Source organism: Oncorhynchus masou, chromosome 6, assembly GCF_036934945.1.
Source record: "Oncorhynchus masou masou isolate Uvic2021 chromosome 6, UVic_Omas_1.1, whole genome shotgun sequence".
Taxonomy (NCBI): domain Eukaryota; kingdom Metazoa; phylum Chordata; class Actinopteri; order Salmoniformes; family Salmonidae; genus Oncorhynchus; species Oncorhynchus masou.
This window is the reverse complement of record NC_088217.1, coordinates 45,376,948-45,401,078: the sequence shown is the minus strand read 5'-3', so window position 1 is coordinate 45,401,078 and position 24,131 is coordinate 45,376,948. Positions and strand designations below refer to the sequence as shown.

The 24,131-nt window shown below is 42.9% G+C and overlaps 1 protein-coding gene across 8 annotated transcripts in view; it reads right to left on the bottom strand.

Annotated features, from left to right (window-relative positions):
- The window catches only part of LOC135542118 (death-inducer obliterator 1-like), a 28,669-nt gene extending 6,592 nt beyond the window's left edge, over positions 1 to 22,077 (bottom strand). Inside the window, exons 1-14 of one of the 8 annotated variants that reach the window (XM_064968783.1) lie at positions 20,514 to 20,632; positions 19,496 to 19,552; positions 17,840 to 17,953; positions 16,844 to 16,959; positions 15,340 to 16,567; positions 14,769 to 15,087; positions 14,091 to 14,297; positions 9,139 to 9,355; positions 5,584 to 6,112; positions 3,548 to 3,707; positions 2,669 to 2,785; positions 2,296 to 2,451; positions 1,731 to 1,884; positions 891 to 1,567 (exon numbers count right to left, since the gene is read on the bottom strand). In XM_064968783.1, coding sequence (XP_064824855.1) covers positions 891 to 1,567; positions 1,731 to 1,884; positions 2,296 to 2,451; positions 2,669 to 2,785; positions 3,548 to 3,707; positions 5,584 to 6,112; positions 9,139 to 9,355; positions 14,091 to 14,297; positions 14,769 to 15,087; positions 15,340 to 16,567; positions 16,844 to 16,925 — 3,846 coding nt within the window. In that variant the 5' untranslated portion in view covers positions 16,926 to 16,959; positions 17,840 to 17,953; positions 19,496 to 19,552; positions 20,514 to 20,632. Of the gene's footprint in view, positions 1 to 890; positions 1,568 to 1,730; positions 1,885 to 2,295; positions 2,452 to 2,668; positions 2,786 to 3,547; positions 3,708 to 5,583; positions 6,113 to 9,138; positions 9,356 to 14,090; positions 14,298 to 14,768; positions 15,088 to 15,339; positions 16,568 to 16,843; positions 16,960 to 17,839; positions 17,954 to 19,495; positions 19,553 to 20,474; positions 20,633 to 21,831 lie in introns of those variants that run through there. The other 7 variants (XM_064968782.1, XM_064968781.1, XM_064968780.1 and 4 more) reach the window with 7 other exon arrangements.
- Positions 22,078 to 24,131: the final 2,054 nt, after the last annotated feature.

Genomic DNA, 24,131 nt, shown 5'->3' with positions numbered 1-24,131 from the left:
ATCTTTATTTTCATCTACACACAATATCCCATATGCCAAAGTGAAAACGTGTAGAAATTGTAGCTAATTTAATGAAAATAAGTCTGAGCTTCTTTGCAAAATTCATCAAGCTGTCAAGTTGGTTGTTGATCATTGCTAGACAGACATTTTCAAGTCTTGCCATAGATTTTCAAGACAAAACTGTAACTAGGCCACTCAGGAACATTCAATGACATCTTGGTAAGCAACCATGTATATTTGGCCTTGTGTTTAAAGTTACTGTCCTGCTGAAAGGTGAATTTGTCACCTAGTGTCTGTTGGAAAGCAAATTGAACCAGGTTTTCCTCTAGGATTTGCCTGTGCTTAGCTCTATTCTGTTCTCCCTAGTCCTTGACAATGACAAGCATACCCATAACATGATGCTGCCACCGCCATGGTTGAAAATATGAAGGGTGGTACTCAGTGATGTGGACTTGCCCCAACCATAAAGCGTTGTATTCAGGAAATAAAGTGAATCTGTCACATTTCTTGCAGTTTTACTTCAAAATCTGTCACAAGGCAGTTAACCCACTGTTCCTACGCCATCATTGTAAATAAGAATTTGCCTAGTTAAATAAAGTTTAAATGTGTGAGGTAGTCATTCAAAAACCTAGTTAAACACTATTATTGCAAACAGAGTGAGTCCATGCATTTTAAATTTTAAATTGAGGCTGTAACACAACAAAATGTTGAAAAGTCAAGGGGCGTGAATACTTTCTGAAGGCACTGAAGGCCAAAATGTAGTGAGACTTTCACTATTATCAAATATAACAGTTCTCTTAGCAGTTGTCTTCGTTGTGGTTTTTCTAAGCTCACATAAAAAACCTACAACTACCAGTGATGTAATCTTTTCTAACAAATAAATAACCAACCTCTTTCAGGTGCTCAAAGGATCCTGAGACTAGGTATGCTTTAGTGACAAACTTGGCCACGGTGTGCATGTTGACTAATCCTTTCCACATCATCTCCTGGCCATGGAGGAAGATGGCGGTCTCGCCCTCTGGAGGAGTCTCTGATGAGGCAGCTTTCTGCACGATGGACCTGGGGATGGAAGGTGGAGGAGCCGGGGGCATGGGCAGAGGCCCCTTGGGCACCACCTCCATCACTGCAACAGGAGCGGGCTCTACTGAGACGGCTGGTCTTGAATAAGTATCTGCTGGGAAAGGTCTTGAATAGGACTCTGTTGGAATGGGTCTTGAATAGGTATCTGTTGAGATGGATGCTACCATGGATGCGTCTGGGGCAGAGTGGGTGACCGTCACTCCAGAGCTGTGTCTTGCCATGCGGGGATCTCTGCGGGTGATGCTGACAGAGGAGACGGCTGGTGCGGTGATAGGGGCTGGGGTCTGGGGTGGAGGAGGAAAATGGATGCTTGTGTCCTCCTGGTAGGGCAGGGGCTCAGGGACTGGCGTCTCACTGCCGGGATAAGAGACCGGGGCACCTTCACCTGAGGAGGACCTGGACAAGCGCCTCACCTCTTGCCTCATTTCAGGCTTCTTGGAGAGTTTGGCCTTCTTGGCGGCTGGTTCATCGTCTGCAGACTTCTGGCCTGGAAGAGGGGAGACAGATGTTACTTAAACCTCCTAAACCTTTAAATCCACTAATCAAAGTTAAGCATGGAGTAATAAGAATGAAGATATGAGGGACATATGCGAGGGGAATTCAGGTAGGCGTAAAGTTATGCCACCGTTTCTTGCATCGTTTATTTTTACCTGTGCAAATTTTGCAGTTGAGGTCAAAGAGGTGGGCCCTGTGTTCGGCTGTGGTGTCCCGCATCATGCTGAAGATGTCTGGTAGGGAACTGCCACTTTTCACCCCCACCTGAACAGAGCCAGAAGAGGGAGCGGAGCTAGCTTCCTCTAGTTCCTGAACACATTGTAAAATGAAAACAGAGAGACAGTCAACACTACAAACTGACAATGGAATCTCAAATAGCACATCAAACCATAGCCAAATATGATGAGGCCCTGAATGGAAGAAATATTCTGAGCACATGAATCATTAGATCATATCTAAAACAATAGCTACATTGATGCACAGTGGGTGTGAAACATGATTTGAGTGATGCACGGGGCGGGTGGCAGTGAGCTTCAGTAGGACAAAGCGACAGTTTAAAGAGGTATGGGACAGGTCGGCAAGAGAATTAAACTGTAAAACCACAATATATGTTACCCACACGTTAACACCCAGGACAACATAGTTAATTGTCTTATGCAAGGAAAATGAAGATGAAAGACAAGCGGAAGTGAAAGAAAGGGTGAGAAAGCCACCACTTACTGCAGAAAAAGCCATGCGAGGAGATGGAGAGGTGCCAGAGTTACATACGTCTCCATCAGACATTGGAGGAGCGTCCTCCATGTCCACATCAAGGGGGCCAGAATCAAGCCTACGGCCCGATTTGGACTGCCCTGTCTGGGATCTAGCACTGGGAGCCTATGGGATACAACAGAGGTCAACTTGGATGTAGGCCTTATTGAACATATATAGTGTCTAACAATATACAATATGCAAAGATTATGCTAATTATATGGTCTCTTTAGTAGTGATATTAAGTTGCACAATAAATACCATTCCTAGTACTGCTCAGTCTATGGAATTATTGGTTTCATTATCATGATCTCTAATAGGTCAACAGAGGAGTCCTTCTTACCTCAGTGGTGTCAGGCTTCCTCCACTCTGAGATCTCTTTGGAGAGTAGCTCATCTGCACTCAGCCTCACCAGCCTGAAGGGGCTGACCTCTCCCCAGACCACGCGGTAGAACAAGCCCTGAGACAAGCACAACATACCGTTTACTCACCTGGCACATATGGCTTGTGAATATAAAACATTTCAGTAATATTTAAATTGAATTCATGACTTACGATCAATTCACCCACATACCAACAACGCAATACTATAATATAGAAATACTCATTTAAATGTACAGGTTACTGCCAAAATAAAAGGAAACAATTGAGTGAATGAGGGATATATTGAAAGCAGGTGCTTCCACAGATATGGTTCCTGAGCTATTCCTAAGCAATTAAATGTCCCATCATGCTTAGGGTCATCTATAAATGTTGAGCAGGCCCAGTTATTTTGTCTACCATGGTTACACCCCCACAGGATAACAATGCCCCCATCCACAGGGCATGAGTGATCACAATGGTTTGATGAGCATGAAAACGATGTAAACCATATGCCATCTCATTTACCAGATCTCAACCCAATTGAACACTTATAGGAAACTCTAGAGTGGCGCCTGAGACTGCGTTCTCCACCAACAACAACAAAAACACAAAGGAATTTCCTGTAGAACATATAATGGTGTCGCATCCCACCAATAGAGTTCCAGATGCTTGTAGAATCTATGCACATTGAAGATGTTCTGGTTCATGGTGGCCCAACGCCCTATTAAGACACTTTATGTTGGTATTTACGTTGTTTTGGCAGTTACATGTACATGGCTTTCCAACATTTACCATATTTGGTTTAGCCTACACAACTTATCGCTTGACGAGTCACTTCTGCAGACACCTGTGGACTCACCTTGTTTTTGGGGTCCTTCAGGTTAAACATGAGGGATCTGTACTTGTTCTTGTACTTGCTGTCTGTGCAAAGGCACAGGTTGAACATCTCCTTCTCAATGCTGACCGCCAGTTTTCCCACGTCGTTCTCAGACATGTTCAAATCATCACTGTCACTCACCCTGGTGGGACAATAAATCAAATCGCATTGGTCACACATATTTTAGAGATATACATTCTAGACAATGTAGTTGTAAAGATGTGGGGAACATGTACAGTTGAAGTCAGAAGTTTACATACACCTTAGCCAAATACATTCAAACTAAGTTTCACAATTCCTGACATTTAATCCTAGTAAAAATTCCCTGTCATAGGTCAGTTAGGATCACCACTTTAATTTTAAGAATGTGAAATGTCAGAATAATAGTAGAGAGTGATTTATTTCAGCATCACATTCCCAGTGGGTCAGAAGTTTACATACACTCAATAAATGTTTGGTAGCAAAGCTTTTAAAATTGTTTAACTTGGGTCAAACGTTTTGGGTAGCCTTCCACAAGCTTCCCACAATAAGTTGGGTGAATTTTGGCCCATTCCTCCTGACAGAGCTGGTGTAACAGAGTCAGGTTTGTAGGCCTCCTTGCTCACACACACACACCTTTTCAGTTCTGCCCACAAATTTACAATAGGATTGAGGTCAGGGCTTTGTGATGGCCACCCCCAATACCTTGACTTTGTTGTCGTTAAGCCATTTTGCCACAACTTTGGAAGTATGCCTGGGGTCATTGTCCATTTGGAAGACCCATTTGCGACCAAGCTTTAACTTCCTGAATGATGTATTGAGATGTTGCTTCAATATATCCACATAATTTTCCTACCTCATGATGCCATCTATTTTGTGAAGTGCACCAGCCCCTCCTGCAGCAAAGCACCCCCACAACATGATGCTGCCACCCCCGTGCTTCACGGTTGGGATAGTGTTCTTTGGCTTGCAAGCCTCCCCCTTTTCCCTCCAAACATAACGATGGTCATTATGACCAAACAGTTCTGTTTTTGTTTCATCAGACCAGAGGACATTTCTCCAAAAAGTACGATCTTTGTCCCCATGTGCAGTTGCAAATTGTAGTCTGGCATTTTTATGGCAGTTTTGGAGCAGTGGCTTCTTCCTTGCTGAGCGGCCTTTCAGGTCATGTCGATATAGGACTTGTTTTACTGTGGATATAGATACTTTTGTACCCGTTTCCTCCAGCATCTTCACAGGGCCCTTTGCTGTTGTTCTGGGATTGATTTGCACTTTCGCACCAATGTACGTTCATCTCTAGGAGACAGAAGGTGTCTCCTTCCTGAGCGGTATGACGGTTGCGTGGTCCCATGGTGTTTATACTTGCATACTATTGTTTGTACAGATGAACGTGGCACCTTCAAGCATTTGGAAATTTCTCCCAAGGATGAACCAAACTTGTGGAGGTCTACAATTGTTTTTCTGAGGTCTTGGCTGATTTCTTTTGACTTTCCCATGTCAAGCAAAAAGGCACTGAGTTTGAAGATAGGCCTTGAAATACATCCACAGGTACACCACCAAATGACTCAAATTATGTCAGTTAGCCTATCAGAAGCTTCTAAAGCCATGACATAATTTTCTGGAATTTTCCAAGCTGTTTAAAGGCACTGTCAACTTAGTGTATGTAAACTTCAGACCCACTGGAATTGTGACAGTTATAAGTGAAATAATCTGTCTGTAAACAATTGCTGGAAAAATGACTTGTGTCATGCACAAAGTAGACGTCCGAACCGACTTGCCAAAACTATAGTTTGTTAACAAGAAATTTGTGGAGTGGTTGAAAAATTAGTATTAATGACTCCAACCTAAGTGTATGTAAACTTCCGACTCCAAATGTATTTTCCATTGGCCTACAACAACTTCTTAGTATTCTCTTAAAAAAAAAATCTACATTAAAACCATAAATCAGATGAATGACCTTGCATGAAGTTCAAGAGACAATGTAAGTCATTCTCTCGAAACGTGGATCAGTCTAGGTCTAGGACTTCTGGGATACTCACCTCTTGTAGAGGATGTCTGTGAGCGAGCGGCGGATGTTCTGTCTCATCTGGTTGTTGGGCGGAGCTGTCGGGCACATCATGGAAGGTGCAGAAGCGCCTGGCTCATGGTGTCGGGTAGAAGGGGCTGAGGATGCGACTCTGGACGGACTACGACCTGAGGAGTCCCTTTGCTGGGGCTGGGCCTGCTTCTTAGGGATGGTAAAGCTGGACTTGCCAACCCTCAGGGCTCCTGTGACGTGATGTCGTGGGGCATCTAAAGAACCAGGGGCAGAAGGGGTCAGGACAGCAGGTGGTGGAGGTGGTTTCTTGGATTTGGTTTTGTTAGGAGGGGGAGGTGGTTGTTTCTTTGGTGCCTTAGCACTGCTGCCTGGAGTTGCTGGTTTATTGCGTCTGGTGTATGTCTTTAATAATTTGGGGCCGGGGGACTTCTTTCCTCCTTTGAGCGGCGCTGTAGAAGCAGGTGACTTCTTCTCAGAAGGGGTTGATTCCTTCTCACTCTGGTCCTCTTCACTCTCCTTCTCTACAGGAGCTGTGGAGCGTAAAACAGCTTGCATTAAACACAAGTAGAAACAGTTTATGACCCACCATGAAAAAAATGACAAATCAATTGAATTCAGGGAGAAAAATGTAAAACATTTAAATAGCAAATCAGTTAAGAACACATAATTATTTACAATGATGGCATATGTAATGTGATCTTAGATCACTTATTGACAGACTGCCAGAAAAAAAAAAACACCAGAATGCATCCAAAGAACAAAATATTGAAGATGGGACCTCCTCCCCCTTTTGGATCTAATGATAAATACCTCGACAAACACAAAATAAACTTGGTTAAAATACATATTTCCACACACGGAGAAAGCCAACCATAAGCATGCACATAAAATAGGTTAAATAAATATAAAACAGAATTTGGAAATATTTTATTCTCTGGCTAAAATTGATGTAAAATGAATTTGGATAAAAAGGACCCATTTTTGGGGTGCTGCAATTCCAATCTTCTCAACATTAGTTCAAATGGTGGTGATCCTCTTCATGAAGAATGTAGGCGAGACACCACTTCAGTGTTATCAGAAGGGACCGACGTACTAAACGTTCCTAGGCCCGACTGTGTACTAAATTGGCACAAAAAAAGCAACAGTATGAATGCATACCATTTTACATCCATTCCTGAACTACAGCACTAGACCCCGATCAACAACCCATCAGATATTAAGCCCTAAAAAAACACTTGTCTGGAAAGTCACTGGGTACAGGGGTTTACACAAAACTAAAAAATTTGATTCCATTAGGATGCAACTCTCCCTTTGAAGATCCCACTAGTTGACCCACTGTATCAAGTGGCCAGAAAACAACCAATAGTCCAACTTACCATGTTTGGGCAAAGAATGTCTGAACGTTCATCTCCTTCTACATATCTTCATACATCCCACACCAAATCTGATATTTTCACCACTGAAAATTCATATTGCCGTGAGGCCAGCACACAGAGCTAGGGTTGTTCTAACAATACCATCTACCTTCAGCTGTACACACATCTAATGAGCATTCAATAAAGACAATATTTGTAAAGGAATATTAAGCTGAACAATTCAAGATCAATGCAACATCTTTCCGCAGGGGCACTGGTTGTGCGTGACAAGTATACTAGTACCAATTGCTTTTGTATGACTTAATATGTAAAAAAAGGAGATATTTTCTGCCACGTCGGTGTTTCTCATTACCGAAGTACGAGAAATGTCTGTACATTAAAAACAGAAATACCTGTGAGTGCCATCAGCAGAAAATGCTACTACCATGTCCAATTACACAATTGCTCGTTGGGCCAAAGGCACACATCATTCACCTCCAGCCCTAACTACTAAACCTGTTCTTACCTGTACAATTATCACTTGCATCCTTTTAAAATCATCAATATGTTCATATACAGATTTCAAACAAGACCCTTTTAGACAAACAGGCCACAATAGGAATTTCGATGCGACTGATTTGCTCACGAAAACACTTGGCAAACTTATCAAAATGTATGTGCGCAAAATAATATATTGGAGATCTGAGTGTAGACATGCAAGCAGGTCATGAGTTAATAACATATGGCATCTCTCCCCATACATCTGAAGAACAGGCAGCTGTAATTACATGGCTAAGCAGATTCCTGAAGTCATAAACTACCAATGAAAATACACACATTTAAAATACTTGCATTCCAAACTATCCATAACTTGTCTAATTACTTCCCTCAAAATTAGAAACCTGGCTAAAGCTTTGAAACAAAGCTGAGTTCATAGCAAAAAATACCAAATTGTCCCTAAAAGTCTCAGTAATTTCATATCAGTAAAACAGAAGTGTGGTAGAACTTAAGTAATAATGGTCTGCCACCCTGCTCTTTATGTTTAGTTGATGACGACTCTGGTGTTCCACTCTTCTTCTGGTCATCTAATACTTCTGTGCTGAAGACTTCTGGGCAGTGTCTTCAGCAGGTCTTGTCTCAGTAGAAGAAACAATAGATTTCCTGTTCCAGCTGACCGAGTCAGTCCGCTTCAGACTTTCACTTCCTCTCGTGGTGTGTAGATCTGTGTCACATGCTGTCCCAGAGAAACTGGCCAGGACATCCTAAGTAATCCGAGACCCCTCATATAATCAATCAAGGCTTCCAAAAAAATCTGTCTTAACACCTTTTATTTTATCGCCAGTGCCCCAGAGGGAGTTTGGATGCATGACATTCAATAAAGAAACAGCACACCATTCACAGTGCTAATCGTGAATACTTCCTTGGTTGCCCCGAATACTTATAGCTCAATTCATCAACAGTGTGAGCTGTATTTCTGTATAGTTCCCTGTATAAATCCAGGATTAAAAACTTTAAAAAACACAGACCTACCTGCTCGAGAGGGACTGCCTCTAGATGAACAGCAGTTTGGAGGAGCACGTGGAGATTCTCACACAAGTGCCAACACACATTTGCACTGCATACAGTAACCTTTGATTAATTTATCATAAATAATCCCCAATCATTGCTTTGTTCATGGTTACCATGTGTTTGTGTTTTTTTTAGTTTTTTTAAAACACAGCTTTAGAAATAAATCCTAAAATAGTCACATTTGTATCCTTTCATAGAAATCTGTACTTACCCACTCAGTAACTTTGTATACCTGACTAAGTAACCATGAAACACACTTTCAAACTCCAAATACATTTGGGGACCCATTCTCATTAGTGCTTTCCCCAAAGATCTGGGCCATTAATCTAAGGCGTGTGTGTCAATCTCATTCCAAAGAGGCCCAAGTGTCTACGGGTTTTCGCTCCTCCCTTGTACTTGATTGATGAACTAAAGCTAGGCCCTCCATGAAATAAACGTGACACCACTGATCGAAGGCATTACGTTGCCATAACAGCAACCACATTTATCAATGGGAAAATAATGTGGTTTTGTTTAAGAACTCGTAATAGAGCGATGCAAATACATTCAGATGGCTCACTTGACAACCCCTATAGTGAGAGACGACAAAATGTTTAAAAGTGGATTATTAAGACCTTCAAAGAGATACATACACGTTTTGTTTAACACTGTTGGTGGTGCTATGGGTGTAGTCTTTTCTGGCGTTACTGCATTGTAATTATGGTCGCTGGACCAGGACGACATGGTGGGTGGTGGTGGCTGCTGCTCTGCATTCTGCTCTTCATCACCATCCTTCTTGTCATCCTCACTGTCAGACGACTCCTCCTCTGTGGACTTCTTGCTCGTCTTCCTTCCGGTGGTGGAACTCTTCTGCATGAAGAGACATTCAGTCAAAAATCAGTAACAGGGCACAGGAAAGGTTCCATAGCAAAACTTGATTTGTGTAATGCAGGATGTATACTGAACAAAAATATCTAAACTCTTGGTCCAATCAGCTGAAACAAAAGATCCTAGAAATGTCCCATACGCAAAAAAAAAAAAATCTCAAATTGTGGACAAATTTGTTTACATCCATATTAGTGAACATTTCTCATTTGCCAAGATATTCCATCCACCTGACGGGTGTGGCATATAAACATGATTGTTACATAGGTGCACCTTGTACTGGGGGACAAAAAAGGCCCCGCTAAAATGTGTAGTTCTGTCACACAACAATGCCACAGATGTCTCAAATTGAGGGAGCGTGCAATTGGCATGCTGACTGCAGGAATGTCCACCAGAGCTGTTGGCAGAGAATTTAAATGCAATTTCTCTACCATAAGCCGCCTCCAACGTTATGGTTTTTAGACTTTGGTAGTACATCCAACCGGCCTCACAACAGTAGACCACGTGTAACCATGCCAGCCCAGGACCTCCACATCTGGCTTCTTCACCTGAGGGATGGTCAGAGACTAGTTTCATCAGCTCTCCGGCTTGCTATAGTTTTGCACAAAACGCATTTCTGCAAAAACTGTCAGAAATCATCTCAGGGAAGCGCATCTGTGTGCTCGTCGTCCTCACCAAGGTTTTGATCTGAATTCAGAGTGCAAATGCTCACCGGTGCGCTGGAGTAGTGTGTTCTTCAAGGACGAATCCCAGTTTCAACTTCACCGAGATGATGGAAGAATCCGTAAAGAGTGCCCCATGGTGGCAGTGGGTTTATGTTATGGGCAGGCATAAGCTACAGACAACAAACAAAACATTTTGTCGATGGCAATTTGAAAGCAGAGATACCGTGATGAGATCCTGAGACCATCGTCATGCCATTTCTCTGCTGCCATCACCTCACGCTTCAGCATGATAATGCACGGCCCCCAAGGATCTGTACACAATTCCTGGAAGCTCAATGTCCCAGTTCTTCCATGGCCTGCATACTCACCAGACATGGAGCATGCTTGCGACGCTCTGGATTGACATGTACGACAGCGTGTTCAAGTTGCCGCCAATTACCAGCAACTTTACACAGCCATTGAAGAGTGGGAAAACATTCCACAGAACACAATCAGCAGCCTGATCAACTCTATGCAAAGGAGATGTGTCAGGCTGCATGATAAAAATGGTGGTCACACCAGATACTGACAGGTTCTGATCCACGGCCCGTTTTCTTAAGGCACAGTGCATAACAGAAAGTATTCTGACTCCTAGACCTTTCCACATTGTTACATTACAGCCTTATTCTAAACTGGATTAACTAAATGTTTCCTCAATACACACACACACACACTACTCCATAATGACAAAGCAAAAACATGTTTAGAAATGTTTGCAAATTTATAAAAAATTAAATAAAATACCTTAATTACATAAGTATTCAGGCCCTTTGCTATGAGACTTACAATTGAGCTCAGGTGCATCCTGTTTCCATTGATTATCGTTGAGATATTTCTACAACTTGATTGGAGTCCACCTGCTGTAAATTCAAATGATTGGACATTATTTAGACAGGTGTGTGCCTTTCCAAATGAAGGTTCCACAGTTGACAGTGCATGTCAGAGCAAACACCAAGCCATGAGGTCGAATGAACTGTCCGTAAAGCTCCGAGACAGGATTGTGTCGATGCACAGATCTAAGGAAGGTTACCAAAAGATTTCTGCAGCATCGAAGGTCCCTAAGAACACCGCGGCCTCTATCATTTGGAACAGCCAAGACCCTTCCTAGAGCTGGGCGCCCGGCCAAACGGAGCAATCGGAGGAGAAGGGTCTTGGTCAGGGCCTTTATGGTTGAGTGGCAAGATGAAAGGCCCGTTTTTCAGCAGCAGGGACTGGGAGACTAGTCAGGACCGAGGCAAAGATTAACGGAGCAGGAGCGGCTTCGGGACACATCTCTGAATGTCCTTGAGTGGCCCAGCCAGAACCCAGACTTGAACCCGATCGAGCATCTCTGGAGAGACCTGAAAATAGCTGTGCAGCAACACTCCCCATCCAACCTGACAGAGCTTGAGAGGATCTGCAGAGAAGAATGGGAGAACCTCCCCAAATACATGTGTACCAAGCTTGTAACGTCATACCAAAGACACGAGGCTGTAATCGCTGCCAACGGTTCTTCAACAAAGTACTGAGTAAAGGGTCTGAATACCGATGTAAATGTGATCAGTTTATTTGTAATACATTTGCTAAAATTTCTAAAAACCTGCTTCGTCATTGTGGGGGTATTGTGTGTAAATCGAGGAGGGGAAAAAAATATTTTATCCATTTTAGAATAAGACTCAAGTAACAAAATGTGGAAAAATTCAAGGGGTCTGAATACTTTTCAAATGCACTGTGACACCAACCAATGCATTTGCGTATTCCCAGGTGATGTGTAATCCATAGATTTGGGCCTACTGAGTTTATGAATTGAGCGATTTCCTTATATGAACTGTAACTAAACTGCCACCACCATACTTCACAGTATAGATTGTGTTAGACGGATGATGAGCTGTGCCGGCTTCTCTCCAGATATATCCCTTTGCATTCAGAGTAAAATGTGTCTCATCACACCAGACTCGTTTGCCTTAATTACAAGTCTTTTTCATGCCTTTCTGCAAACTCCAGGCATGCAGTCATGTGCCTATTTCTCAGGAGTGGCTTCCGTCTGGCCACTAACCTATAGAGCCCAGATTACAGCACTTCACCAGAGACTGTTGTCCTTCTGCCAGGTTATCCCATCTCAGCCAAGGCACTCTAAATTTCTGTCAGAGTGTTCATTGGGTTCTTGGTCACCTCCCTGACCAAGGTCCTTATTGCCTGGTTGCACAGTTTGGTCGGACGGCCAACTCTAGGCAGAGTCTGGGTAGTTCCAGATTTTCCCCATTTCCTAACGATGGAGACCACTATTCTTGGAAACGTTCAACAATCTAGAAATTGTTTTATACCCTTCCACATATACTATATGCCTCATCAATTCCAACTTGGAGATCTTCGGAGAGTTCCTTGGACTTCATGGTATGGCTTCTGCTCTGACATGCACTGTCAACTGTGGGATCTTATATAGACAGGTGTGTTTCTTTCTAAATCATGTCCAAAGAATTTAAATTGGCCACGGGTGGACTCCAATCAAGTTGATCAAAGGAAATTGGATGCACCTGTGCTAGAGGTCGTCACAGATCCACCTCTACCCAAATACCTGAGGGGGTCCGGAGCCAGAATTCTAAATAAATGTCACAAGTCAGTGGAACTTTAACTGGCTTGTCAGGAGGGACCCATACATATCCAAACGTGACCACTGCAGTAGAGAGCGATGTTGTATAATTTATGCTGCGGGTCTTGCTTTTCACAAGAGTGGAGAGTGTAGCTTGTTGTTGGCCAATCATAAAAATAGGCTAGTCAGAGCCTCCCTGTGTGGCAAAAGTTATGAGATACCTAAAAATCAATGGAAGATGGAATTAAAAGTTGAAGGATAGGCTACAACCACCAAGAGCCAACATGTAAGCTGCTACTTAAATATTCTGAATGGAGTAGTTTCTCACAGTTTGATGCAGTCACGACAGGTACTACGTAATCATATTTAATGAAATAACCTAGATATGGCAGCTATTAGTCTACTATAGCTCAAGTCGGCTTGGTGGTTGCCATCTCTCCCTCCTCCCTGCACTCAGTTTCCCTTGCTCACTCTCACACTAGCCTACACACACAGAGCAAGGCCCCCGCTCGTGTCACCACTTCCTACCTCAAGCTTAATCAGCTCCGGCTAATAAAGTAGCTTAAAAATTGACTTTTCTGTTGCTTCCCTCACTTGGATCAGACCCGACCAGGTCTATATCGAATGGGTCTAGTTGTCCTAGGGTCTGGATCTCAAAAAATAATAATTGTAAAATGCATATCGGGTAGGGATGGGAAAGCCCCCGGGCCATTTTGGAAGGGGTGCAACTTTTTGGACCAGTGTAGGTCTTTAAACTGAGCTACACTTTGATGGTGATAGCAAAGGGGTGTGAATACTTAGATAGCTCCATTTAAATTTTCAATAAATTAGCCAAAATTTCAAAAAATATGTTTTCACTTTGTCATTATGGGGTATCGCGTGTAGATGGGTTGGATGTTTTTTTTAAACATTTTTTTAAAAACTCAGGCTGCAACAGAATGTAGAATAAGTCAAAAGGCATGAAAACTTTGACGGCACCATTTCTCCTGGGGCAACGTCACCCCATCCCTCGGCAAGATGTTCCTCATAACAGAATTCTGTTTTGTAGTTCCTGCTGATGCAATCAATGGCCAACCTTCCCATGAATGTTAATAATGGCTCAGGAAAAAATAATCTAGCAAGTAAACAGACATTTTGTCATTTCACTATAATTACTCAGATATTTATAAAAAATAAAAAATCTAGCCTGGCCTTGTTAGTCATTGGTAATGAGTCACAATTTCACAGAAATAAATATAGAATTTCATATAAGAAATTGGTGTACATTTTTGGGGCAGATTTAGAAAACTTATTACAAAAACACTGGAATACATAGTGCTTAATTTATGCTCCACTCATGGTATTAATAACCAGTGCACTGGTTCCAATAAGATCAGTGAAAGGTTTCTCAACTCTCCAGAACAATAGGTGAAAATATAAACATCGTTGTTATGAACCCTTTGTTTACCTTGGTCGTTGCCCTGGCACCAGGTGTTTTTTTCTGTCCCTTAGCCTTGTCTTGATCTTTCTGCTTGGGTTCAGAAATTGACTTGGCTGCCATAGCTGCGGCGGCATGTCTCAGGATGCACTCGCTGCCGCAGTAGACAGAGTCCTTCAGGGCGGTCTTCTCACAGCCTGGCCCGATGCATTTGGGCAGCTTAGACTCCTCTGCCGCCTGATGAAATTCAAACAGGTCACACAGGTGCACAGTGCAACACAGACAATGCCACAGACGGATTCTTGTACAGGCAAAAGTGTCAGGGATTACAATATACAAAATTGTCATATGGAGTAGGGATGGTCATTTCAAAGAAAGTATGTTCGTATACTCAATTATTTAAGAAGCTGATGGAAATACAGTTTGCGGTACACCATTGGTTGTTTCAATTACTGGTTGTTCCGATACACAACTGAAAAGGAATTTCTCACTACACTTGACATTCTCTACATCTGTGCATATACATTGAGTGCTTGTACTCAATTATTAATAATCAAATAGACCTTGAATCGAGTACTCATGTCCATCCCTAATATGGTGCTCTCAGACATCTTTAAGTAAGTCATTATTGGCATGACATTATAAGCCTGAATAGATCATTTGTTGATTTCATCCATCGGGGCTGTGAGAAAAGTAACAGAAACTTACCGCCTGAAAGATCTTGATCTTCTTTTTCCCACTGGGGTTGGTGGTCTTCTCTATCCTCCCTTTGATCCCCAAGTCGTCACCCTTTTCTTCCATCCCAGCTGAGGGAGCCGCCATAGAGGGGCTCTGCTCAGCCTTGAGGGCCCCGGAGGCAGCTGCTTTGGGTTTGCCATTGGGCTTGGTCGTCTGGCTCTTCTTGGTGGTGCAGTTGGGGCAGACGTAGTCCTCCCCGTTTCTCTCCATCAGACGTCCACGAGCCTCAGTGATGCCCACGCAGTCTCCATGGAACCACTCCTCGCAGCGGTCGCAGCAGATCATGAACCTGGGTGCACACAGAACACTTAGCAGAGCACAGAGAGATATGAAAAAACAGCTAGTCCGAAAGTGGGTTAACAATGTGGAACAAAGTCGCTGCTAAAGCATAGAATATAAGTCAAGCACATCACTCCGGCCAACTAATCACTAACTACTCATCCTCTTGTAGGTGGGCAACGGAGGTAATCCATGAAGGATCAGACAGCGCATTTGAACTAGAGGCATTGGATTTTCAATTGAAAGACATCCAAATGCATACCTTTTGTTGTGTTTCTGTCGACAGATGCAGTACAGTGCATTAGGGTCGTATCCTTCATCGTCACCGGAGTCACTGGATGATGAGGATGACGATTCATCTTCCTCCTGGTCATTGCGGGTCTTTATCCCTCCTCTGGACTTGGTGTCTCTCTTGTTGGGGGTGGTTCCCCTACTAGCTGCCTTAGCAGGACTCCTGGACCTGGAGGCACGCTCGCCACTGGCGTCTATGGGCTTCTCCACGCACCCCTTTTTTTCCTTCTCCTGCTCTTCTTCCTCTTTTTCTTTCTTCACAGAGTCCTGCTCTGGCTGCACTGTGTCATCCTGCTCTTCCCCCTCAGGGCTGGTTGTCTTCTTGTCCTGCTGCTCCTTCTCCTCAGGCTGTGGCTCTTTGGGTGCATCTCCATTACCCTTCTCCTCCTCCTGGAGCTCTTTGGATGAATCTCCGCTGCCCCCCTCTTCCTGGAGCTCTTTGGGTGCATCTCCACTACCCTCCTCTTCCTGGAGCTCTTTGGGTACATCTCCACTACCCTCCTCTTCCTGGAGCTCTTTGGGTACATCTGTGCTACCCTCCTCTTCCTGGAGCTCTTTGGGTGTATCTCCGCTACCCTCTTCCTCCTGGAGCTCTTTGGGTGTATCCCCGCTACCCTTCTCCTCCTGAAGCTCTTTCAGTGCATCGCCACTAAACTTCTCATTGTCAGAGCTTCCATCATCACTGACAGAGCCAACTCTGCTTCTGCCACGGCCTTTAGCCTTCCGAGTTGTCTTCTTCCTGCTCCTCGTCTTCCTCACCGGAGAGTCTGGCTTATCGTCCACAGACTTGGCCTCTGCGTTGCCGTCAAAACTGGCCTCGGAGGCCGTCTCTGCATCTGTAGGGGTCTGGGAGGGAGGATCCCCAGCCTCTATGCTGCCAGGTGCACTCCTCCTCCCTACTGTGCGTGCTCTCTTAGTGGTGAGCAGGAACTCCTCCAGCTTGTCAGTGCGTTTTGCCTGCCTCCCACTGCGACGTACAGGCCCTGCATGGCCATCCTGGCTCTCAGCAGCAGTGTCTCCAGGCATTTCTCTCTTGGCTATGGTGGTCCGTCGGAATCCCCAGGTTTTCTTGAACTCGTTTGTGGTCTTAGCAGATTGCTCTGCGTTCTCTAGCTTTTCCTCCGTATCATTGTTACCATGCTCTTGGTCTTCTTTATCTTCTCCGTCCTCCTTCTCGGCTTTATAGTTCTCAAGAATAGCTGTTGATGGAAATGACACATTAAGGGACAATACATTTAGGTAAAGTAGCAGATTTTGCCAATCAAAAGACTAGAAAGCTAATTAGGTATTCAAAGCGTCTAAGGGGATAGTGAAATCCCTTGTGCTGGTCATGATTCTAGCAATCCTGACCCTATACCCTAATTAACAACCTACAAATGATTTGCAGAGGATCCAGCAGTGCAGTGCCTTTTAAAGTGAGACAATCATGACACCCCCCCTCACTGAAAAGGGGAAAAGAAGCTAGTCCAAGGTACCTTGAGAGCTGCTATCCATAGGGTCCTGGCTCTGCTCTGGCTCAGGAGCTAGAGAGAGCTCAGGACTCACATTCTCCTCCATAGATGGAGTCACTCACTACTTTCAAACAGAATATCTACAGTTAAGAGAAGAGCACAAGAGACGAACTGTGAGACAGCTACTCTTCAACTCCATTTAACTGAAGTGCGTGGTTGTTTTGGGGAGGGGGGTTGGAGCAGCACTGTCATGATCAACTACTTTCTTTATATCCACAGACAACCCTTTCAAAAAAAAAATCCCAGATTTGTATGTGACAGCGAGTGCAGTCCTCTCATACCAATTTTCTTCCTTTCCACAAACAAGCTACAGCAGGCTGGCTGCTGTAGTTATGATAACGCTCCAGTTGTTAGTCTATATCAGGGAGGGCAATACATTTTGGCTCGGGGCCACATCTAGATTTTGTCATTTTGATTTATTTTTTTTAATCGATTTGTTCGTCAAAATCGATTTGCGGGTCAGAGAAGGGCAGTTCTTTATAAATGGGTCCATTACAATTTCCAAATTAAAAAAAAAATAAAAATCCCCCGCAAGACACATTTCAAAATCGGCTGGTGGGCAGGATATGGCCCGTAGTTTGCCCACCCCAGATGACCAAACCACAGCAGGAGCATTTTCATGTAACAAAGTTATGAATATTCTAAAACCCCTCCACAGAACAATATTTGGAAATGCACAGGTTTTACAAAGCCATATTTTGGGTCTTTGCTGCTCATTGATACATCTTAACTCACTAACAAAAGATATCTACTATTGGAAATAATTTTGGAAGCTCAGAAAATCTGAGGAAGTTCTCTAATTAGGCAAAATACTCCAATGTCATCAAATTCTTACAAAAACAAAATGGAACACCACTACTGGGACAAGTCTGTTGAAACATCTACACTACAAATACTGTTTACAAAAGTCAATTGAGTACATGGCATTTGTCCTTTCACAGAATAAAAAAAAGAGCCAACCTGCTGATCTGTAGTGGTGGGACACTGACCGAGGGCTTATCTGATGATTTCAGATTCCGCACACAGCAGGTTCTGATCAGTAATCATCACAGGCCTGGTAGTGGGATCTTGAACCTGTAGATAAGTCAGAATAAAACTGTTAAGTATTTGAGGGTTTGGAAATTGCAACAGTATGCAGCCCTGAAAAGCACAATACATCACAACATATTGGCACCCAGCCAACTCCTAACTTTGTTCAATGTCTGGGACTTCAGATCATAGGTCACCGATTAAAAATTCAAGACGCTGCTGAAACAGTATGTCATCACTGACAATTTGCCATTATCAGATTGACTTCCTTTAGTCTCATGATAGTTCACTTCAATCAGATATATTTAAATAAATGGGTTGCAAAATAATAGTTGCAACTGCAAATTATGTTCAATGTAAGGTAGACAATGTCAACTTGTCAGAAAAGATTTTGGGAGGTAGGTAATCATTATCAGACCCACCTAACTTCATTCAGAGTAACAAAAAATGTGTCCCAATCCCAACTAACATAAATCCCACATTGTAGTTTACACTATCAAATCACACAAAACACAACAAGTAGACCTACATGTCACAAACCATGCATGATCCCCCCCCCAGTAACAGAATGCAGTATGTGACAAATGTTGCCCAAAAACAATATAATTCTGGCCTGCTTAAAAATCAGAGCAGTTGAACTGAAAACAGCTAACAGTAGCATTTCAATCATTATTTTGGGCAATAACTCTGTAGCATGATAAACAATTAGCTAAAGTATCAATCCACAGCTCAATAAAAACATTCCTAGTAGTGTATCTAAAGTAACTTGTCACTACATTTGTTTTTTTTTAACCTATTCAAATCAACAAAGTGGAACATGTTCCCCAAGATCAAAGCAGCTTACAACTTTCAGAAGAGCAGTCTGGCCTGAATCCCACTGACAACACTACAATCTTGAAAACTGAGAATAAATAGAGAATAAATAAATAGAACCAACTATGTTGCAATTCTACAATTGCGGTAAGAGCACAGATTTTTACAAACATAACCAAAACATGGGTACTATCCTTCTACAGCAAGAGTGATTCAAATAAATCAATGCTGCATGATAATATCCCAATTAAAAGGGGGGATTGGGGATATACAAATATAGCAAGAAATGGAGACACCATTTATGCAGTTTTTGTTGGGGTTGTTTGGAATACAAGTAGATCATTTTTATTTTGTGAATTGGTACATTAAGAAACATTGCACCATAATGTGCACAATGACAGTGACCTAGATTGTAAAATCCTACTGAACGCTTTCCACACCAAATAAACACACTTCACACCAAAAACGTTAAGTCAAAATCCACTTGATTACATTAGTACAGCTCTGGGGATGGCTTTTGATTCTATCGAAGTAGCCCAATACACAACAGTTCTTCAGTTTTAAATGTGTACCCTGATCCATGTTTCAATGACAGACAAACACACATGCAGGGAAACATTGACATTTACTTTCACTGAACATTCAATAATTGGTCTGATCTTTTTCATATTCACTGCTCATCTCTGAATAGAAACGGTATCTTTTTCTCCAAAGCACCGCATTGATGGTTTGCAAACGCAATGCAAAATGGCCCACCACATTATTACAACTCACCAATAGATGGGGCGCAAACAAAAGGCAGAGTGGTAACTTCAGGCCTTTTGATCAATCCTACCGTCCATACCATTTGGAAACATCGTCATAAAGAAATAAAACAAGATGGAATTTGAAATGTCTGGATTTGAAGAAGCAGTGACTCAACATAAACTATTTGAGAACTACGATGTTGGGGTGAGAGAAAGAGGTTCACCACAGATTGTTCCCGGACTATGGTCACCGCACACAGCCACGTGAGAAAGAGGGGAAACACTCCCAGACCCACCCCAGTTGTCGTATGGGGGAGGGGTGGTCATGCAACATTGTTAACTAGCTAACGTTCGGTGAGCTACAATGTTATTCTAAAGCGTAGGGAATTGTTATTTAAACGTACCTAACGTCATTTCATTCCGACTGTGCTAACTAGATACCGGGTAGCTCTTCAGGCCGCACAGAATCCTGACCGTCGTAATGTGGCTGCCACACCGAAGAAACGCCAATACGTCGCAAGGAGTCTGCGTGCACTGAGAACTCCGACACCATAGATTGCGAGCTACTATAGCTAGGTCGCGGTGGGTAAAGCAAACGGCATGCTACCATGCTAGCTAACGACGAGACTCGTGTTGGATGGCGCAATTAGTCAGTCACACGGTAAATTAACCTAACGTTACCGTTAGTAGACATTTGCTGGGATTAGCTAACTATCACCACAGTGACCTCAACATTAACTCGTGCCACAAGACAACATGCGTTATTAATGCACACACAAACAAGGTCTCGTTTAAAGCTAAATCATTTACGAACATATTTAACTAATTAGCGTGCTGTATCACCCGTAACTGACGTCACTACAAAACGCGTAACGTACGCGAACAAGCTAGGCCACAACCATGCGCTTCGCCTAGATAGCTGACGCTAGCTGTCAACTAGTTAGCTATCCAATACTTTCAAACAAACATTATTGAAACATAGCTTGTAATTTACAAATAATGCTAACCAAGTATCGTTTGGATAAGTAACGTGCAATTCGACCCACTTGTAAACCTCGACGTTATGTTCTTGCACGGTCCGCGTTCAGTCCTCCATCTTCATGTAGTGTTGGTTGACTCGCGCTAGTTCAAGTATGGGTAACTGCAGACCAATGGCGACCGGGGAGTGGGTGTGTCGAAATGAATGGGTGTATGTAAAGTGAATCCGCTAATTGGGTATGTTTCTTGCCACTCAAGACCGTTTCGCTTGACTGATTGGGCTTCACTATTGGTCGATAGTAAACGACCATTACCTCTGTTGTGCCTACGGATTTGAAGGGCTTCGTGTGGTCGTGTCGGCGATGGTAGTTACGTGGCCATTTTCCTCTCACATTACTTTATTTCAAGATAGCAGCCTACACATTGATACAGACATACAGTCTACCACTCAATGGGGAGGGCATGAACGGCAACAACGAGGACAAAGTGCCCTTAGCTCCCGCTTGACAAGTAATACCAAAATATGTTGACAACTGTCCAGCAATGGCGTGGGAAATATCAGCATGACAGTCACAACAAGCACACGCTTGAAGGAGCCGCACACCCATCATCAATATATTTTCTTCGTTTTATAACTAAAAATGTACAAGTAGTTGTGTCAACTAACCGACTCATCCTCTTTAAAAACACAAGTACAAACCATTTGGAACTCGAAATAAAACGAGGTGACTGGGAAACATCTATTTGAACGGTCATACAACTCAATGCACTGCATTTCATTGCAAGAGGCGTAACTGCAGTCCCTGGTTCGAATCCAGGCGGTATGACATCCGGCCATGATTGAGAGTCCCATTGGGCGGCGCACAATTGACTCAGCGTCGTCCGGTTTTGGCAGTCATTGTAAATATGAGTTCGTTCTAAACTGAATCGGGCCTCTTTCTAGAGCTCCGACCTGAAGGTCGCTGACGTAATGATTTGACCGGTATCTTTCCGAGTTGCCAGTTTGTTTTGAACGCAACAATAGCAACATTTTCCGAGGGAGAGATGGTGGAAGTGGATGAGTTCGAATTAAGCAGTGCGTCGAGCAAAGTTGGTTTAGATGAACGTCCTGAATGGATAACAGTATTGTCGAAAACTGGATCAAAAAGGAAGTTGCCTAAAACGTGAATGGAGGATACGGGTATGAATGATAATTGTTTTGTGTTGGGATGCGTTGGTTGAGTAAGCATGCATATATGGGAGACCCATTTTGAGTTGTCAAATTGTGAAGCTGCCGATGAGCTGGGAAAAGTGTAGTCAAGTTTCGTGCTTTGCATCTAGGAGTAGAGCACTCGTCAAAGGAGTCATCTCAAAGGTGAAGACGGATGTTCAGGTTGAGTAGCCTACCTGAAGAGAATTCCTGGTGTGTTTGTGGCCGGCGTCTGACCCGCAGGGTGAATGGAGAAAAATAAAAGTATGTCTGTCCTGTTTTAAAGAAACTACCTACGCATGTGAAACCTGTTTATGTAAGATACACTTTAAGCGCGTGTGTCCGCTAACCACTGTAAGAAATGTAAAATACGTGTCCATGTTTCAACTGTGCAGACGGTGGGGCTCATGATTCCGAGTGCACTGTAATTCAGCCAGCTGAAACCACCAAACAGCCTACCCGACTGGTCTGCATGGTCCTAAAACACACCGACGCTAAATTGTATTATTTGATGAGGTTTAACGGCTATTGGCATCCAATACATTTTGCATTACCGCCACCTACTAGACTGGAGTATAACTCCCTTATACTTTGCTTGAAAAATAAATAAACAAATACCCTACCATTTAACACTACACTCACAATATATATATATACATAATAATAAATAAACATCACCCTACTCCACTATTTACATCTATTTAGTCCTACCGCAGGCCAACAACTTGAAAGGATGGGACACCACCACTTAACACACCTTGCTACTCTTCTGACATAAAGTCTCACATGCCCAAATACCTCTCTGCAACTGCCACCACAATCTCATTTTTTGTGACTTACGTTCCATCCCTGCAGTACAGTCCAATCTTACTGAAACATATATCACTTGCTGGTTTATCTCTACTGGTACAGATCTACTACTCACACCATTCCTCTCAGGATCCCTCCCCCTTGACCCATCTTCCTCTACTTTCTTCACTGCCTCAGCATATGACAACTACTGCACTACTCTAACCCAGGAAACCTCAACCTTTCACTCTCTTATGGGACATTTCTGACCCCCAGCCCCATGAGCACCCCTACAATTAACACATACCACTTCTTTCCCCAATGCTACACATTCTTTTGTTTCATGCCATTCTGCACACTTCTCACACCTAGTAACCTCCCTCTTACACACTGTTGCACAATCTCCATACAATCAGCACAAACCCCTCGGCCCCCGGATGCCACATTTTGTATCACAGTACAATGATAAAACTGGGAAGGGGGAGGACAAAAAATAAATAGAAAGTTGCACCCCTGTTCAAATGACCCTACATCACTACAGTGTACAGCCAATGAACAATAATGGTGACCTCACTTGATAACAATAATACATTCCTCATTGCACTGCATTGTTGTAGCCGAGGGATAATCATTTTCTTGTCTAAAAATGTAGGCCTAATAGCCTATTCAAGGAAATAAGCATAGAAAATGCATGTCCGGTAATGTTATGGAGAAAAAGTGCATTGGTGTTATCACTTTTGGCCGGTTATGATCACATTATTGCACTGATGCATTGCAAATAGTTGCACAGGACAGACATAAAGATGAGCACAGTGAAAAAAATACCCATAGGAATTGGCAACCATTACAAAAATGGAAATCACTTGTAAACCACTTGAGCAAGGAGACAATGACATGTTGTAATAGATGCGCAGACTAAACAGCATTTGTTGTTTAATTGCTACCTTTAAATATCAGTTATTATATTATTTTTCATTAGGCCTACATGTAGCCTACATTTAAGTATTATTTGCAGTTGTCATTATGACAATGAACACTCTGAAAGCACTGAATGGCAGAGGTGTGGACAAATAGGAAGAGAGAAGCCCAACTCGCAGGAAAATCTGTCTCCTTCCAGCAGGTGAAGTTTTTTCCTTGTTTTGCTGAGAAAATACTTTTTGTATGGAGGTCAACGAGAGTGGTCAACCAAAAATGGGTTATTGATCAAATAGAAGTTTCGTAATACCTTAGTATATCCGTACACGAAACACGAATAACAACTGTCTATCCAGGTAACTTTGAGGAAAAAAACACTTAATATAGGAGTTGTCTCGAGATTTTTGGCCGGGATAGGTCGTCATTGTAAGTAAGAATTCGTTCTTAACTGACTTGCCTAGTTAAATAAAAAAAGATGTCTATGCATATTCATGAAGACTTAACTTGATAGAAAATTAAATAACTTTGACTTGAAATTGGAGCCTCAAAATTTGGGACTCGACTTTTACTTAAGACTGATTACTTTCAATGATCTGGCTAGGTTTTGTAATATTGTCACTCATTTTGTGGAACAGTCTCCATGATTACTCTCCACGCAGCCAGACACTAGCTGCAGAATGGACTCGCAAAAAAACATGCAACAGATTGGCTAGTGAAACGCACACTTGGCCCTCTGATTGGACCAGTAAACGGTCAATCAACCCAGGTCAGGTAGCTAGCGTAGTGGTTCTTT